This window comes from Sesamum indicum, linkage group LG4, assembly GCF_000512975.1.
Source record: "Sesamum indicum cultivar Zhongzhi No. 13 linkage group LG4, S_indicum_v1.0, whole genome shotgun sequence".
Classification (NCBI taxonomy): Eukaryota; Viridiplantae; Streptophyta; class Magnoliopsida; order Lamiales; family Pedaliaceae; genus Sesamum; species Sesamum indicum.
Genome location: NC_026148.1, coordinates 16,991,566 through 17,009,377, shown reverse-complemented (window position 1 = coordinate 17,009,377; position 17,812 = coordinate 16,991,566). Strand labels below are relative to the sequence as shown.

General features: G+C 33.0%; 4 protein-coding genes across 6 annotated transcripts in view; 2 read left to right on the top strand and 2 right to left on the bottom strand.

Annotated features, from left to right (window-relative positions):
• LOC105161304 (60S ribosomal protein L9-like) lies at positions 378-2,153 on the bottom strand. The gene is made up of 3 exons (XM_011078945.2): positions 1,695-2,153; positions 751-873; positions 378-596 (listed from the first exon to the last, which is right to left on the bottom strand). The coding sequence occupies exons 1-3, from the start codon at positions 2,067-2,069 to the stop codon at positions 510-512; spliced, it is 585 nt and encodes a 194-aa protein (XP_011077247.1). The 5' UTR covers positions 2,070-2,153; the 3' UTR covers positions 378-509.
• LOC105161306 (60S ribosomal protein L9-like) lies at positions 5,105-7,072 on the bottom strand. Its single transcript, XM_011078946.2, has 3 exons — positions 6,616-7,072; positions 5,530-5,652; positions 5,105-5,375 (listed from the first exon to the last, which is right to left on the bottom strand). The coding sequence occupies exons 1-3, from the start codon at positions 6,988-6,990 to the stop codon at positions 5,289-5,291; spliced, it is 585 nt and encodes a 194-aa protein (XP_011077248.1). The 5' UTR covers positions 6,991-7,072; the 3' UTR covers positions 5,105-5,288.
• LOC105161303 lies at positions 13,874-17,523 on the top strand. Of its 2 annotated transcripts, none has more exons than XM_011078943.2 (2): positions 13,874-14,083; positions 14,879-17,523. In XM_011078943.2, exon 2 carries the CDS (start codon positions 14,971-14,973, stop codon positions 16,753-16,755), a length of 1,785 nt encoding a protein of 594 aa, XP_011077245.1. In that variant the 5' UTR covers positions 13,874-14,083; positions 14,879-14,970; the 3' UTR covers positions 16,756-17,523. The 2 variants fall into 2 exon arrangements, with proteins under 2 accessions (XP_011077245.1, XP_011077246.1); XM_011078944.2 differs by lacking the exon at positions 13,874-14,083 and adding an exon at positions 14,117-14,308 and having other exon boundaries at positions 14,879-17,316.
• LOC105161302 (12-oxophytodienoate reductase 1) overlaps positions 17,480-17,812 on the top strand; it is a 9,057-nt gene continuing 8,724 nt past the window's right edge. For both annotated transcript variants that reach the window (XM_020693234.1, XM_011078942.2), the window contains exon 1: positions 17,480-17,610. The gene's annotated coding sequence lies outside the window, so the exon portion shown is untranslated. The remainder of the gene's footprint in view (positions 17,611-17,812) is intronic.

Here is a 17,812-nt window from a genome sequence, read left to right as displayed (position 1 = left end):
AAACAGAGTACGAAGAAGATTCCCATCTTTTTGGAATTGGAGATTGATTTGAGTCCTTTAGTGTAGATAAAATATTCAGGAAAGATATACCTTATGAACAACCAAAACGGTGTAACTTTTTAAATCAAACATCGTTAGTTTCTTTTGCATAGGTGGTTTTGGTTTTGTGGCTTTGGATTTTGCAAGATTAATCAAATGGACAAAGATACTCTCTATAATATGTGTGCCTTCAGTCCTATCATCTACCGTGTTTTGGGGAATTGGGGGAGGGAACATCAACAGACATAATAAAAAGCAGTTCTATGCTTTCTTGGCCTGTCTTCTGGTCCAAACCAGACGGCCTGTTCTATTGTGATATCACTTTTGAGATTCCCATGTTTGCCAAACACAAAATTGTAAATCCATTTCCAAATATGTCTATATGAAGTCTCCGAATAACATTAATTAGAAAGAGGCAATAACCAGTTAAAAAAGAGACCATGAAAAGATAATTCCCAAAACCTAACTGCTTATTCTTCCTCAGCTATAGTTCCCTTCTCACTGACATAGATACCATCAAGGAACTTCCTTATATCCTTGTTCTTCACATGGCATTTCTGTAGAAATAACAAAATCAAGAATCTCAGTGTAAGGGGTAAAGGCCACGGGTAAAATCAATGAAGGATAAACGTTACATTGTAGTGTAGGCATATTTTACTTGAACATATCAACATGTGCATACAGAGTCACAAAATAGGGAGCAAACATTACCTGGTTTATCAAGGCTGCAGACCGAGAAACAAGCTCAATGTCATTCCCTTCCAAAACCAATTCATCCTTGACCTTCTCAGACCGAATAACTGAAACCCCTTCAAGCATATCCACCTTCCTCACCTGGTATATTCAACAAATAGAAATTGACTACTAAGAACACACATTCTGATTTAAATTCCAGTCAAATTCAAAGTTCATACTTCTCAGAGTAAATATATTAAAGACGTTGCATTTATATACTTCAATGCAACAGCAAGGGATTTGCACAAAGAAACCATTTCATCTTTTTGCTCTTCATCACCAACAGTTGTCCTTTTGCATTGCCAAGCATGTATATCACATCAATTCTCATCATGAGCATTTAATTGACATTATTCAATGAATATCCCAAATTCAAGCAACAGGAAACACCCATATATAGCTACGAGAGCATGGCCCTCATTGACATATTTGCAGCAACAAAACCAAAGTGTTTCCGTAATGTATTTACCAACTAAACAAGGAAGACCAATGCATTTTTCTTCAACAACATTCTATAACATTTCTAACATCATTCACTACAAGTACCCAAAGAGCATTATGTGAATACGTAGGTACAGATTCCAGTTCAATGAAAACAGTGACCCAATGTTACAGTGCAACCTAATCACATCCGAAGTAGCTGATAATACCAAATTATACAACAGCAACGGCATTGTTGGATGTATTTACACGATTGAAATCATTAAATTAAAAAAATTCCAGTCCTTAACAACAAACATGACCAATAAATCGACATATCATCAATATAATCAATAAATCCCAACAAAGTTCCGTCTAAAAGCACAGACACAAGAAGACGTACACAGAAACAACAGAGCGAAAATACACCATAGCCAAACACTAAACACAGCAACAAAAAGTTAAAAAAAAACAAAAAGAGTGGGTACTTTTTCACATACCCTCTTCTCGCCAAGGAAGTTACGGATCTCAATAGCGGTGGCGCTGTTGGTAATGGATGCATTGATGGGAAAGTGAGCGTACACGAAACGCATCTTGTAACGGTATCCCTTGGTAACACCGTTAATCAGATTGGTCACGTGGCTAAGCGCGGTGCGAATAGCTGCGGTTGTCTTCCGGCTACCGAACCACGCGTCAATCTTCAGCTTCTTCTTTCCGGTGGCTTCGTCAGTAATTAGCTGGAAATCGAGGTTCAAATGCTTGAAATTGCGGGAGAGTTTTCCCCTCGGACCTTCGACTTCGATAACCTTGGCCTTCACCTTGATCTTCACCCCGTCAGGTATGTCCATGGTGTCGGAGGACAGTATCGTCTTCATCTTCGAGTTGGTACGTGAACTGTGTGCTTTGCCGTTGCCGTTGCCGCTGCCGCTACCGCTGCCGTAAGAGAGAGTGACAAGTATAAACCCTAGCAAGTTTCTTATATGGACGGCATGTGGGTTGTGAATGGGCCTAAAAGTCTCTTGTTGGGCTGAAAATTGGGAAGGCAAAGGTCTGGGCCGGGGCAAGAGGGTCTAGGAGTGGGCCTAAAATTCTCTTGTTGGGCTCAGTATTTATAAGTCAGTCATATTAATTCGGCCTAGAAATAGAGCTGGGTCTAAATCTAAATGGGTGTTAAAATTATAGATTTCAAATTCCTAATAATAATACCATTTCAATTATTTTAAGTTGATGGAATTTGATTTAACTCTATTTTTCAAATATTTTTCCTTAAAATATTGATAGATTTTAAAATCTTTTGGTATTAAGTCCTTAAAAATCTTTTTCTATAAATCTTTCTTTTAAATTCAAACCCATGAGTCCCGATATAGTAATTCATGTCAATCCAAAAGATTGAAATGTGACTCCATAATATTATATTTGAGTTTGATTATAATTTTTTTTTTTTAGAGAACTTATAGGTAGTCTGTATCTATTCTTATGCCAAATCAAACTTTTATATAACTAAAGAAAGAGAAACAAATTACAAGTATCTCTACTTCAACACATGAAGACTGCTGAGGGCCTCTTAATAAAACGGGGGGAGGTGTTATATTTATAACCAAATGGTCTGGACTTGAAACGATTTTTTCACATTTGGTCAAAGCTTTTGACTTCCTTTGCTGTCACCTTATATTTTTCATTAGTTTAGAGAAGCTGCTTTCTTCTAATTCTGATCCTGATTGCTTGCGGTCTTCTTTATCTTGAGAGGATTCTAAAATTTCCATCTTTGATTTTTCCTTAAAGGTTCTCGGATTCCTTTGAATAAATTATGAAGAAATTCTTCTTGAGAAAATTTCTCTAATAGATTCTGAGATTCTCCAGCGAGACAAGAAAATTTATTTTCTCCATTTTTGCATGAGATTTTCATAGGAGAGGCAATTCCCGAAAGATTCTTTTTGAGATCATTTTGCATTTGCTTGAGGTATTCCTAAATCATGTGATCTTTCGTGATCACTCATTTCTTATTCATGATCCTCTAGGAAATATGTTCAAAAAGATTGGGTGCCTGATTATCTTCTTTCTCTACAAGAACTTTATATTTTTATAATTTTTCTTCCATCTCATTAATGATTTATTGACCATCGTATTTCTTAATCTCGGGATCAATTTGCATCAACGTGTTCGAAAATTTTTGAACAATTGTAACAAAACTAACATCAATATTTATATCTACACATAATCAATATTCAAAGAATTTTTATTTTAACAACCGAAGTTAATAAAATATTTAAACAAATTAATTTGATATTACATTTTAGTGATATCATTATGAAAATATATAGAATCGATTCATTCAAAGCAATTTTTCTGATATTGATGTCGACTAACATTAATATTTAAAAAATTATATTTTTTTAAACTTGTTTTTCAAAAAAAGAAAAAGAAGTAAGAAAATTTAATGATAAACCCAAATCGAAACCTTGGGTATATTATTTACAGACAAAGTATATAAATAGCAATGGGTATTTATCTGGTATGAATATGGATAGATAATACCCACCCATTAACAAGGAGGCAAAAATTCGACGAAACACCCTTCAAATACACAACTTATGTTCGTCTTACTATGAGTTTCAAAGACATAAAATCTAGTGGCTTTAGTTAGTTAAAAACAAAAGAATTGTAAATCTCAATGAGAAAAGCAGAGTGGGAAAGAGGATGAATTCACCCACAGTTTTTAAACCTTAAGCCCTTATATCATACTGTTTGAATTTGTATTTTGTTTGATGTTGAAACTTGAGAGAAAAGGTTATTGTTTAGTGTGTCAGGGAAATATAGTATATATATAATATTAAGTATTTTCTCTGTTGAAGATTTTTTTTTTACATTTAAATAATAATTATAAATTTAACGAATAATTAAGTGCATCATAATATTGTCTCCAAAATAATTTTGTTAGACTTTATATTTGGACTAAAAAAATATAATATATAAAATTCAAATAATAAGTTTTGTGAAAAAGTATGTATTATTGGTATTTTGAGTACAAAATATTTAAAGAAAGTTGAAAAAAATTGTAATTAATAATTAAATTTACTATAGTAATGTGTTGAAAATTCATGCGTTATACTTTATATCCCGAGTGATAAATTTTACTAGATAATTGAAACAACAAAAAATTTGAATTAAGTATGCAATATTGATATATTGTTCTCAATATACAAAATTGCTAAACTATTTCATTGAGGTAGAAAATAATTTAAAAATGTTGCACAAAATTTGGACTCAAAAACCAACAAAGATAAAAACACACCTAAATAAGGTGTGTTTTGTCAATCCAAACATTGATTTGGTTTTGGCCCATCTCGGGAATGGGCCAAAACACATTTACACTAATCCTCACCAATATACATTCAAGTGCCCAAGAATCATCATCCATGTCTTCCATCCTAGACGTGAAGGATTAGGACCGAGTAACACCATGAATACCGCAAGTCATACAATCAAAAGAACTAACTTAACATACAACACAAACAAATTCTGGAATCATATGATCATACAAGATGGGCAACAGCTCAAGTGAGAGATGAAACATACTTCAAAGCAGTTTCACAGAAAAAGGACATAATGTTATTACCTAGTTTATCAAGGCAACTGATCGAGAAACAAGCTCAATATCGTTTCCTTCAAAACCATTTCATCCTTAACCTTCTCTGACCGCACAATGTTAACCCCCTTGAAGCATGTCTACCTTCCTCACCTAGTATAATCAACAAGAAAAAAGACTACAATCTCCCTCGAACCACTAAATCAAACATGTAGTCAAAACATAGAGATAATAGGTCAAACAATGAGCAATGACATCAAAACAACAACTAAATAGAAATTGAAGTTTTCCAATCAAAAGTATGAATACACTTGCAGCTGATGGTGACATCAAATGATCAAAACTATAGGAGCTAATCAACCAAGCCATTAGGCAGTTTGCCAAACACAAAATTGTAAATCCATTTCCAAATATGTCTATATGAAGTCTCCGAATAACATTAATTAGAAAGAGGGAACAACCAGTTAAAAAAGAAACCATGAAAAGATAATTCCTAAAACCTAACTGCTTATTCTTCCTCAGCTATAGTTCCCTTCTCACTGACATAGATACCATCAAGGAACTTCCTTATATCCTTGTTCTTCACATGGCATTTCTGTACAAACAACAAAATCAAGAATCTCAGTGTAAGGTGTAAAGGCCACGGATAAAATCCATGAAGGGTAAACATTACATCGTAGTGTAGGCATATTTTACTTGCACATATCAACATGTGCATACAGAGTCACAAAATAGGGAGCAAACATTACCTGGTTTATCAAGGCTGCAGACCGAGAAACAAGCTCAATGTCATTCCCTTCCAAAACCAATTCATCCTTGACCTTCTCAGACCGAATAACTGAAACCCCTTCAAGCATATCCACCTTCCTCACCTGGTATATTCAACAAATAGAAATTGACTACTAACACCCGTCAAGACTCCACTACAACTACCACAAACTCACATTCAACAAACTCTTAACAACCCAGCAACAGCACACATAATTTACATCCCAGAAGCAGCCAAATTGTACCACAAATCCAAAGGATCATCATTATAAGAACACACATTCTGATTTATATTCCAGTCAAATTCGAAGTTCATACTTCTCAGAGTAAATATATTAAAGACTTTGCATTTATATACTTCAATGCAACAGCAAGGGATTTGCACAAAGAAACCATTTCATCTTTTTGTTCTTCATCATCAACAGTTGTCCTTTTGCACCGCCAAGCATGTATATCACATCAATTCTCATTTTGCTTTCATGAGCATGTAATTGACATTCAATGAATATCCCAAATTCAAGCAACAGAAAACACCCATATGATAGCTACGAGAGCATGGGCCTCATTGACATATTTGCAGCAACAAAACCAAAGTGTTTCCATAATGTATTTACCAACTAAACAAGGAAGACAAATGCATTTTTCTTCAACAACATTCTATAACATTTCTAACATCATTCACTACAAGTACCCAAAGAGCATTATGTGAATACGTAGGTACAGATTCCAGTTCAGTGAAAACAGTGACCCAATGTTACAGCGCAACCTAATCACATCCTAAGTAGCTGATAATACCAAATTATACAACAGCAACGGCATTGCTGGATATATTTACACAATTGAAATCATTAAATTAAAAAAAAAGTCCAGTCCTTAACAACAAACATGACCAATAAATCGGCATATCGTCAATATAATCAATAAATCACAACAAAGTTCCGTCTAAAAGCACAGACACAAGAAGACGTACACAGAAACAACAGAGCAAAAATACACCATAACCAAACACTAAACACAGCAACAAAAGGTTAAAAAAAAAAAAAAAGAGTGGGTACTTTTTCACATACCCTCTTCTCGCCAAGGAAGTTACGGATCTCAATAGCGGTGGCGCTGTTGGTAAGGATTGATGGGATGGGAAAGTGAGCGTACACGAAACGCATCTTGTAACGGTATCCCTTGGTAACACCGTTAATCAGATTGGTCACGTGGCTAAGCGCGGTGCGAATAGCTGCGGTTGTCTTCCGGCTACCGAACCACGCGTCAATCTTCAGCTTCTTCTTTCCGGTGGCTTCGTCAGTAATTAGCTGGAAATCGAGGTTCAAATGCTTGAAATTGCGGGAGAGCTTTCCCCTCGGACCTTCGACTTCGATAACCTTGGCCTTCACCTTGATCTTCACCCCGTCAGGTATGTCCATGGTGTCGGAGGACAGAATCGTCTTCATCTTCGAGTTGTTACGTAAACTGTGTGCGCTGCCGCTGCCCAAAGAGAGAGAGTGAGAAGTATAAACCCTAGCAAGTTTCTTATAAGGACGGCATGTGGGTTGTGAATGGGCCTAAAATCTCTTGTCATTTCAAAAATTCTTACATTTTGTATTTTAATAATATTGTTATAAATTTTAAAAAAAATTAAATTTATTAGCCTATCAGTCCTAATAGAATATATAGAAAATAATATATGTATTTTTTCAAATCACTTTTTTATTCTGCCCAAAAGTCTATTTACAAATGAAATACATTGTGGTATTTATAGACCACCAAAATTATGGTTACAAAATAGACCATAACTATTATAATTACAAATTATAATGGGGGATACAAAATGGTATAACATAATAGGTATTAAAAATGAATATCAAGAGGTGTATGTATTCATATACATATTTTTTATATGATATAGATCACCTGAAAATTACTTGTTATGAACCCCTGTGCAAAAACATATAACTTTTGAATTAAAATTACTTAATATTTAATATTGTTGTTTAAGTTTGTTTGAATTAATTAATATTGAGATATTAATTATAGTACGTTTTACTGACAATTGAAATTGTTAGTAAATTTTTTATTATATATGGATGTCATAATCGTAAATATATATTATTTTTGTAACATTTGTATATTCGGGAAGTTTTTTTGTTTCCTAATAATGATACATAACAAACCAAAAAATTGAATCAATAGAAAAGTAAATACATTAATTTAGAAATAATAAATCTAATAAATAAACAAATAAAAGTAAAAGTTCCAAATCCTTAATTAATATTTTCTAAATGCTTCAAAATAAAACAAATGCATCATATAAGTTTGTGTGAGTGATTTATTTATAAAAAGTTCATTTTCAAACAATTCCAATTGAACCACTATGACAACTACTTTAATAATTCGTTGATCTTATCTTGATCATCTTCCATATTGTGAGCACATAAAGAGACTAGTAAATGTACAATTTTGGGTTAATTATATTTTATCATTTGAACTATGATCATTTTTACACTTTGGCATCTAATTTTTTTTTTTTTGACGTCAACTTACCATCTCAAATTATATACTTTGTCATTTATAACTATTTTTTAATCAATTTTTTGAAAAAAAAAAAAAGAAAACATGTAGTGCACATGTGATATTAAGGGTTATGTGATGTGATAATTTTTACATATGCAACAAGCAATATTTTTTCAGCAGAAAAATCAATAAAAAACAAAACTTTCATATATTGCATAGTGCAAATTTCGTAAAGTTGAGATGGTAAGTTGACACAAAAAAAAAAAAATTTAATGGCAAAGTATAAAAACGATCATAATTCGGATTGCAAAATGTAATTTAGCGTAGAAATTTTAACAATATTAACATATTGTGGAATCTAACTGACATGATATTAAAATTTTGTTTAAGGGAGATTCTTCATCCAACAATTCACTTGAAGATGACTCAATTGGTTCATAATCTCGAGATGATGACTCAATGTTTGAAGAACTCTCATATTTGCTTGCATCATTGCCAAAAATAGTTGTAATCTATATAACATAGAACAGACGGTCACGATCTAATATAAACATTATCTCAACACATCAATTTAAACAAAATAAATGAGCTCTAGAAAGATATGATTAGTATAGTGATAAGGAACAACATACATATTTTCATTCAACCTTCAACTCACAATTTATAAATTTATGTAAAAAATTGGTGATTTCCATAATTTATAATAATAATAAATAATAAACAAAAAATTATATTAAAAAAAAATAGTTTGAGCTCGAGCTCGACTCGTTGCCACCCCCTATTTGACACCGCCCCGTATTGCGCATACCACAAGATTTAGATATAGAGTAAAAAAATTGCAAAAGAAAAAAAAATTATTGACATGAGGTGAGAAAGTTGAATGTTGGCTAGTCCTTTAAATTCATTGTGAAATATCAGAAACCAAGCCCCACCACTTGAATAATTAAATATGATGTTGACAAAACTTTTTATTAAAAGTATATTAATGCATAGTAAAAAAATACACAATAGTCACAAACCTTATGCTATCTTTGAAATTGGATGGCAGCACAAACATCTTTCAAACAACGCCTAATGTTGTATCTCCTTGAACAACAACATTAAGCCTTTGTCTGAAATATTTGTTAGAAACAACTTATCTTAGCTAGAGTTTACATTTTGAAAATTAAACAACAAGGTTGAATATTAACTGAATATTGTTGAGAGTTCAATCTCTCAACCACATCTCCCAGAGGTCGCTACCTCGACAAATAATAGTAATGAGGTCCAATACCAGATCGCTAGTCTTGAGGTCGCTACACCTATTTATCATCTCTAGGTCGCTGAATGTGAGGGGATAGGAAAAGAAATGGCTTCGAAGAAAAGTTTTGGGATTCCCAGTGCTTCTCATGCCCAACGAGATGCACCAACCTGCTGGGGATGCTTTACTCCTAACACCACAAGGTTTCATGACGGAGCTTAACCTGAGTCTCGATCAAGAAGGCGACCATCTATGTTTTACACTGCACGACTCCATAGATAATTCATTCGACATCATGATGGAGGACATAGCTTAGGATCATCGACTTTGATCATGCCACTAGGCATTTGATCAAGAAATTGCACGATGATCTATAGTAACAATCGAACAACACTTCTGGACGACTATAAATAGCTTTAGCATCATTCTTTTTGAGTTGAAAAGGTCTTTTATAGAGAAGGTTTGGATTACTTATAACATATTAATAAAATTAATGATTTGAACGTTAAAATTTAAATTACGCCTACAATTTATCCCAATTTTAAAATACCAAGTAATGTAAGAGAAAAAAAGAAAACATTAAATCACATAAAAATAGAAAAAATCATAGATATTACTGCTTTAATAAACATAATTTAATCAATTCACTTAAAAACATATTGTAATAATTATTTAAAATATATATACGACAGATTATCTTTACGAAATAATTTAGTACCTCCAAAACTCACCCAAATAATTATTTAGGATTTATGGTCAAATTTATTTTTCTTCGCATGCAATAATTTACGGCACTCCAAATTAAAATATTAATTAAGAAAAGAAAAAAAAAAACCTAACTCACGGGTCATTGACTTTTATGACTGGATTCATTGACTTGTAGGACATTTAATTAATTCCATTAAATTATTATTAACATATTTAGGAGTAGAAATTCTTGTCCACAAGATGTTCTCTTCCACTGTCTATTTCTAATCTAATTATTTGCAAAGGGGGGTTACAAATTATCTTTTTTTTTTTAATTTATCATAATTATGAATATATCATCATTATTTAAAAAATTACAAATACTCATCCCTGATTTTAATATCCGTCAGCCAATTTCCTTAGTTTTTGTTGGGTTTCTATTATTTTGCATTGAACTGAAAAAAGTACTCTTTTGAATTATAAATTATAATTCTATATAGTTTTTTAATATTTTTTTATAATATTTTTGTGGACTGATATACATACGGATTATTATTTACTTTATCCACACTCTTTTTTTTTAAAAAAAAAGTAACAAGGGTAAAATAATATTTTTCACCTCATCATTTTAGAAATGATATAATTATTTTTTATTTAAAAAGAATATTTATAATTTTTTAAATAATAAAAATATATTCGTAACTATATTAAATTTTAAAATCTATAGTTAAAATTTTCAAACACATTCGTAATGTTGTTATCCATAATTTACTTTGAATTGCAAAATTTATTATATTATTAGTGAGTAAAAATTATACGTCACGTAATTAAAATGATTGGTGGTCACAAAAACTATGGGCTGTCTAAAGTTTATGTACGACCAGAATAGCTTTCCTCCCACCTAAAAAAAAAGTAAAAAGAATCATATGATTATTAGTAAGGGATAAGTTTAAAATTTTCATTGTGTATTTTGTTTTGTATATTTTGTTTAAAATGATCGATGTCGTATTTATATTTATTGATGAGGAATTAATAGTTAAAAGACAAAAAAATCCTTTATTAAGGATAAAAGAGGAATTTTCACTGAGGATTCGGGCGAAGATTCGCGAATCGGGTCGCTGGGACCCACCCCATGACTCAACCCAACTGCTAGAATACCTGCACACCGCACTGTTGGGGATAGGAAGCACAGGATCATGACACGTGGTTATATCTACAGTGTCCAATATTGACCATTAAATATTGCAGATCTGACTTCATAAAGGTAACTGACATTTATACTATTAAACTTCAGATAGCGTATTTCTATTTCGACTATCATCTAACTTGGGCGTCGGAGGGTTTTCGTTGTGGACGAACCCGACTAGCTTGACTCTTCTTGTTCTATCCTCAGGCCCCATCACAGATTTGGGAAGGTGACGTGACCAAATCACGTTCGTTGCTCAAGATCGCTTTATCGAGCCGAATTATTTATATATATATATATATATATATATATATATATATATATATATATATATATATATATATATATATAAACTAAAATATAAGATAATATTGAGTTAGAAATACAAAATCAAATTATATAATGTTAAATTTACCATAGCTCGACCTCTCAAATCATGTTAGAAATATGAGTCTAAATTATAATTTCACTCAATAATTCATTCATATAGGCAACAAATACATACATATATATATATATTGGTGTTAAAGAAAATTATATATATATATATATATATATTAAGAACATAAAGAAAGCCCCCATTATCATCCTAATGAAGAAGCGATAAATTGCAATCTACGTATCTATATTACGGAAAATAGATAAATAGTTTCTTTATAAAAAGTAAAATAGCAATTTATCCTCTTTTATTATCAAGATGTAGTAATTTACCCCCTATATTTTTTAAATTGGGCAATTTACCTTCTTAGGCTAGAAGTAAATTACTTCATTGTTTAAAATACAGAGGAGTAAACTGCTATTTATTTTTCATAAGAGAGTAATTTACTCATTTTCAATATCACGAAAGGATAAATTGCATTAAATCAAATGAAAAATCAATGAAATCCCACTATTTTTTAAACGAATCGATTATAGTTATATCATAAATTTAAATTATTAATATCAAATATGTATGATTAATCAATAACCATTAGTATTACTCGAACCACTGACCTTAATTTCACCATCTATATCTTATTATAATCGAAGAGCACCTCTTTGATGTTTTTAATTTTTTAATTTTTGTTTTTTTTAAAAATGATTTCAACATTTTTTTCCCCTCACTCTTATCACAATAACTTCCTATAATTTTTATCTTTTTACTATTTTTTATTTATTTAACTAAAGTAACAACCATATTATTTAAATTTAAAATTAATTACACAAATATTTGAATATGCCATATATATTTATATTTAAACTATTATCATACCAATTTTTAAATATTCAAATTTACATTTTAACCCATTCTTTCCCTTGAATAAAATTTGGTTATAATAGTAATTTCAATATTTTCTCGATGAATTTATTAAAATACACTCAAATTTTTTAGTTTTTGACACTTTTATATTTTTAAAACTACTATCCCATAATTAATAACCAACTTATTGATAATAATATTAAGCATTTATAAAAAAAAAAAAATTTAAAAACTTGGTCAAAATCCTTGAGTGGTGGGCCCACTCCCCACCATGAAAAGGGAATATCTCCAGTCAATTTTTTTTTGTTGTCAAAGAAAGAAATACTAAAGAAATCAAATAATTGATTAGTGGGGAATTAATGCCATTAATCCCCAGTCAACAACAGATAAAAAGCATCCGGTTGGGGCGGCTTCTGTAATATGAAAACAATTGTGGGGTCGATTTGAACCGGTCACTTTGATTGACATTGGGGTCAATTTTGTAAAATGAGATTTCTCCGCGTGGTCTCCTATAATGATTATGACGTCTCTCCATCTTTTCCATTTTTGCTTTTTCCTCCCTAATATTGTTTCTTATTGGAAAAACACCCCGCTAATATTCTTTTTTATTGTTTTTGCTCTCAATTTCTCTTCTCTCCTCCTTTTTTGGCGTATGGGATATCAAGAATTGGGGTTGAAAATTTGATTATTTATTTGATCTATACTATTAATTTAGTCAGAGGTATTCGAGATAGTATACGCCACGTAAATATACAAAAATGCCCTTATTTTTCTTTTAGTCAAATATATTTTGTATGTTTATACTGTAATTTCATTTAAAATGTGATAACTACCAGCATCTAATTTTCATTGTCTTTTTAAATATTTGTATATAAATTTATTTTTTTGACGCTATTGTTTTTTTATAATTTTTTTAATATTTAATTTAGTAGATTTTTTTGCCCTTTTGTTTAAATTTAATAAGAAAATAAAGTTTCTTTTACTATATACTATTAGTTATATACAAAAAATATCAATTAAGTGTTGATTATTTTTTTTATTTAATCAACTATTCAAAGCAGATTGTTCTCTATTATATATTATTCTAGTTTTTTATAGACTACACATTTTTAATTATTAAATTGAAATAATACCCCTAAAATTTAAATATTCCTATGTTCTAAAAAAATTAAATATATTTTTTAATGAAGAGAAAATTAGTAATATTTCAGTTACATTTGCATTGATGAATTTAAAATTAGGAATTTCCAATCCACACCCATTTTGAATTATAATCTTTGTGAAATATTGATGGATTTTAAGTACGGATTCGTTTGAAATCATTTCTACAAACAAAAAGCAGAAGCCAAATATTAACTCTAGTGGGGCAAAAACAGAAATAAAGAAAAGTAAAGGGGTTGGTGTACAAAGCAATAAATGTTTCCATAAATTCCACACGGTTTCTCACAACTTTCTACAATTTCGGCTCTCTTTTGCTGCATGTGCCCCTCTCCTGCTGCTCTCCACTTTCCATCTTTTCCTTCTCTTTCCATTTTCTTTTTTTTTTTTTTTGTGTTTTTCTCTTCATTTCTTTTGGGACTTCAAAATTTTCCTCCCTTTACTACAACCTCGTGATTTGTGTTGATTCTAGGAGATTCAACGGTGGTACTGCTTTTTTCCCTCCTCCAAGAACAAGAATATGTGAGCGTCTAATTCTTTTTTGTGCTTGCTTCTCTTTCTGGGACTAAACTCAGTAATTTGTAGTGTTGTTGAAGTTTTAAGTGAGAAAAGATGGTTTTTTTAGTAGATTTGGAGGTGGTTAGAGTTGGAACTTGGAAGGGAGGTTTTGAAGTATTTTTTCAGCCTTTTGTTGGGCAAAAAATAGCGGCAAGAAAAGTAGTTTTTGCTAGTGAATTTGTTGTTGCTGTAAGCAAATTAATTACTTGTTCTTGAACTGCATCTGGGATTTTCTCTGCCTCTCTCATTCTTTTTTAATTTTTTGTTATGTGTGTTTTTTAATTGGTTTTCAAATAGTTTGTGGTTAGTGAATGAGTTAGTGAAATGGTGGGGTATTAGATTTTCATGTGTTAAAATTTTGCTGCAGATGGATTTTGGTTTATGTTTGTTCTTGTTGTTGAGCATAGGGGGAAAAATTGGTTTCTTGTATTGCAGCAGAGGTCTTTCAGGAGCAAATGATAAGGGCAAATATGGATGAAGCTTTACTCCTGTTGTGTTTCTGATATCTTGTTTAGTTAAGAAAAATTAAGTGGTGACTGGCTACGAAATCTTCTGCTTTGAGCTTTTATTTCCTTTTTGCTTTGTAGAACCGCGAGGGAGATAGTGCTTTTCCTGTTTAACGAAGAATGTAGTGGATCATGAGTGAATGGTTTTGAATATTTCTGAGTTGTTTGTGGTATTATGTCATTTGAGTATGTAGCTAGTTTTGTTGAATTGTCATTTGTTCGCTTTGAATGATATGTTGGTTGGTGCTTGCAGATTCATTTACTGTACAATTTACCTTGTAACTCAAGGATCGGGAAACTTCTTGGCGGGATTTTTTTGGAGATAATTGTTGGGGACTCAGGTTCATGTTAGAAATGGTCGCTCAATCATGGCTCCGTAGTTTGTGGACGACTTCAAAGAAGCATGAGTTGCGTGTGCAGAAGGCACAGATTGCTGTTTTGGCTTTTGAAGCTGCGAGTTTGATGACTAAACTACTGCACCTGTGGCAATCATTAACCGATAAGCAGGTTGCTAAATTGAGAGAGGAGATAACGAATTCAGTGGGTGTTAAGAAGCTTGTGTCAGAGGATGATGATTACATTGGGAGGTTGATATGCGAGGAAATTACAGAAAACTTAGCGCATGTGGCAAGAGCGGTGGCCAGGCTATCCAAGAAATGCAGTGATCCCCTCTTGAAGAGTTTTGAGCGAGCATTTAATGATTTAATTAAGATTGGGGCTGACCCATATGGTTGGCAGTTCTCATGGAAAAAAATGGAAAGGAAAGTCAAGAAGATGGAACGGTTTATTGTTACCAATACTAATTTGTATCAAGAGATGGAGACACTTGCAGATCTTGAACAGACTTTGAAGAGAATGAAGGGTAATGACAATGCAGATAGCATCACGATGGTTGAATATGAAAAGAAGGTTGCATGGAAGCAGCAAGAGGTGAAGCATCTCAAGGAGAATTCTCTTTGGAATCGTACTTACGATTACACAATCCTTCTTTTGGCAAGATCTGTATTTACTATATATGGCAGGATTGGACATGTTTTTGGAATTAGTAATGTTGCTGACGTGGGGGTTAAAGATTCTAGAGTCACAGATATTCACAGTAACCGACGTAGCCACTCAACTGTCTTCATGCAATCATCAGTTTACCCAACGGAGAATTGCGTCCCTAGGTTCTCTACAGGCGTATCAGGGAAGTCCATCTCTGTATCTGGCCCGCTCTTGAGAACAAATAATTTAGGAAATTTCCACTCAGGCCCTCTTGGGAACTCAATGACCACGTCTAGTCCGATTTCCGGAAAATACAATGGTGTTAGTTTCCACTCGGGTCCCCTAGGGAGATCGACATCCAAGTCTCTCCCTATTCCAAAAGCAAGCAAAACCAGCTTCAGATTGTGGCAGTTCCGTCATAAATCTCAGGATGCAAGAGAGAAAGTCCCTCAACGGGAACCCAATGAAATAACGGCATCTGGACCTTTTACTGGAACCATGACGAGTGGAAACAGTACGAGCTACTCAAATTTTGGTGATGTCTATTCTGGAGTTCTTGATGGAACTAAACACGTCAGTGTAAAACCACATGCCAATGGAAATCTTTCTGTAGTTGCTTCTAAGAGCAAGCTGTTGAATCCACCACCGGAAACCCTCGGTGCTGCCGCCTTAGCTCTTCACTATGCAAATGTAATCATTTTTATCGAGAAATTGGTGGCATCTCCTCATTTGATTGGCAATGATGCGAGAGATGATCTTTACAATATGTTGCCAGCAAGCATTAGAGCAGCCCTCAGGGCCAAACTGAAGCCTTATTCGAAGAGCCTGACTGCATCAGTTTATGATACAGCTCTTGCGGGAGAATGGAATGAGGCAATGTCGGGAACGCTAGAATGGTTAGCTCCACTTGCTCATAACATGATAAGATGGCAGTCTGAACGGAGTTTTGAACACCAGAGCTTGGTTTCTAGAACAAACGTGCTGCTTGTCCAAACACTCTACTTTGCGAATCAGGAAAGGACAGAAGCAGCAATAACTGAGCTTCTTGTTGGGCTGAACTATATATGGAGATTTGGTAGAGAAATCAATGCCAAATCTCTTGTGGAATGCGCCAGTGGCAGAACATTCGATGAATACCTGGATTGAAAGCAGATGTCAATTTCTAATGTTCACCGTTTTGGGCAAAAGGAGCTTTGTTAAGGACCAATATTCCTTATCTCTTCCGTTCAAGAATTCTTATCTGGTAAACAGTTCAATCACCGGTCTTGTTCACAAGGCTTCTTGAAATACATGTTTACCAGCAGTGGTTGAACACTTGGTGATGGCATCCGTAGCATTCCAATTTGTTAATTCTTTGAAGAGAAATGTGGATCAAAACAATCTTTCTGGTCCATCCATGTTGACACCATTCCCTCAGATCACAGATTCTGAATCCGAAGCTTATGACCCAAAACCATGTTATGTGTTTATCTAGTGTGTTTGCAGCCATTGTATAGCCATTGCGCGCACGTAAATTGTAGTGTGTGGTTGACCTTATAAAGGATATCCTTAACATAAGGTGGGTGTTGGAAATGAGGAGTTTCTAGTCAAGCTTGCTCTTCTCAGTTTCATATGTTATTAAACATCGCACCACTGGATACAAAAGAGATGTGATGGTGCTTGCTGTTTGGCCTAAGAGTTTAATATGATTGCCTAGATTTTCATGCTTGCCACTTCTCAAGAAAGGAGATTATACGTAATTTTAACCTTTTAGCTTGTTAATACTGTGTCCTGTCTATTGATCAGTCTGATGCATGCTTTCCAGCACTGTTTTCTTCTCAAGGTTTTTGGATCATCAAATGTGATCTCTTCCCTGAGCATAGAATAAGGTGGCGGAGGTTCCTTCAGGTTCCGGCTGCTATTATTTGCATTAATTGGCCATCTCAAAAGAACCCTCTGACTAGATGATTATTTGTTCTGGTGATTGAAGAGTTCAGGACCCCTTCATCCATTGAAGCACAGGTAAACGTCGTACTGTTTTGGAGAATGACTATGACGGCTATTCTTCTTCTTCGTTTTAACTCTTTGAGCAGACTAATGAGCAGATGGAGCCATCCTTCTAAAATGCTTTTGCTGAAGATCTCTAGCATGTCATAAACCGATTCATAGAAAACATCTTCAAACTGAATCCTGAGTCAGGATTGAGACCCGTATTCAAGAATCC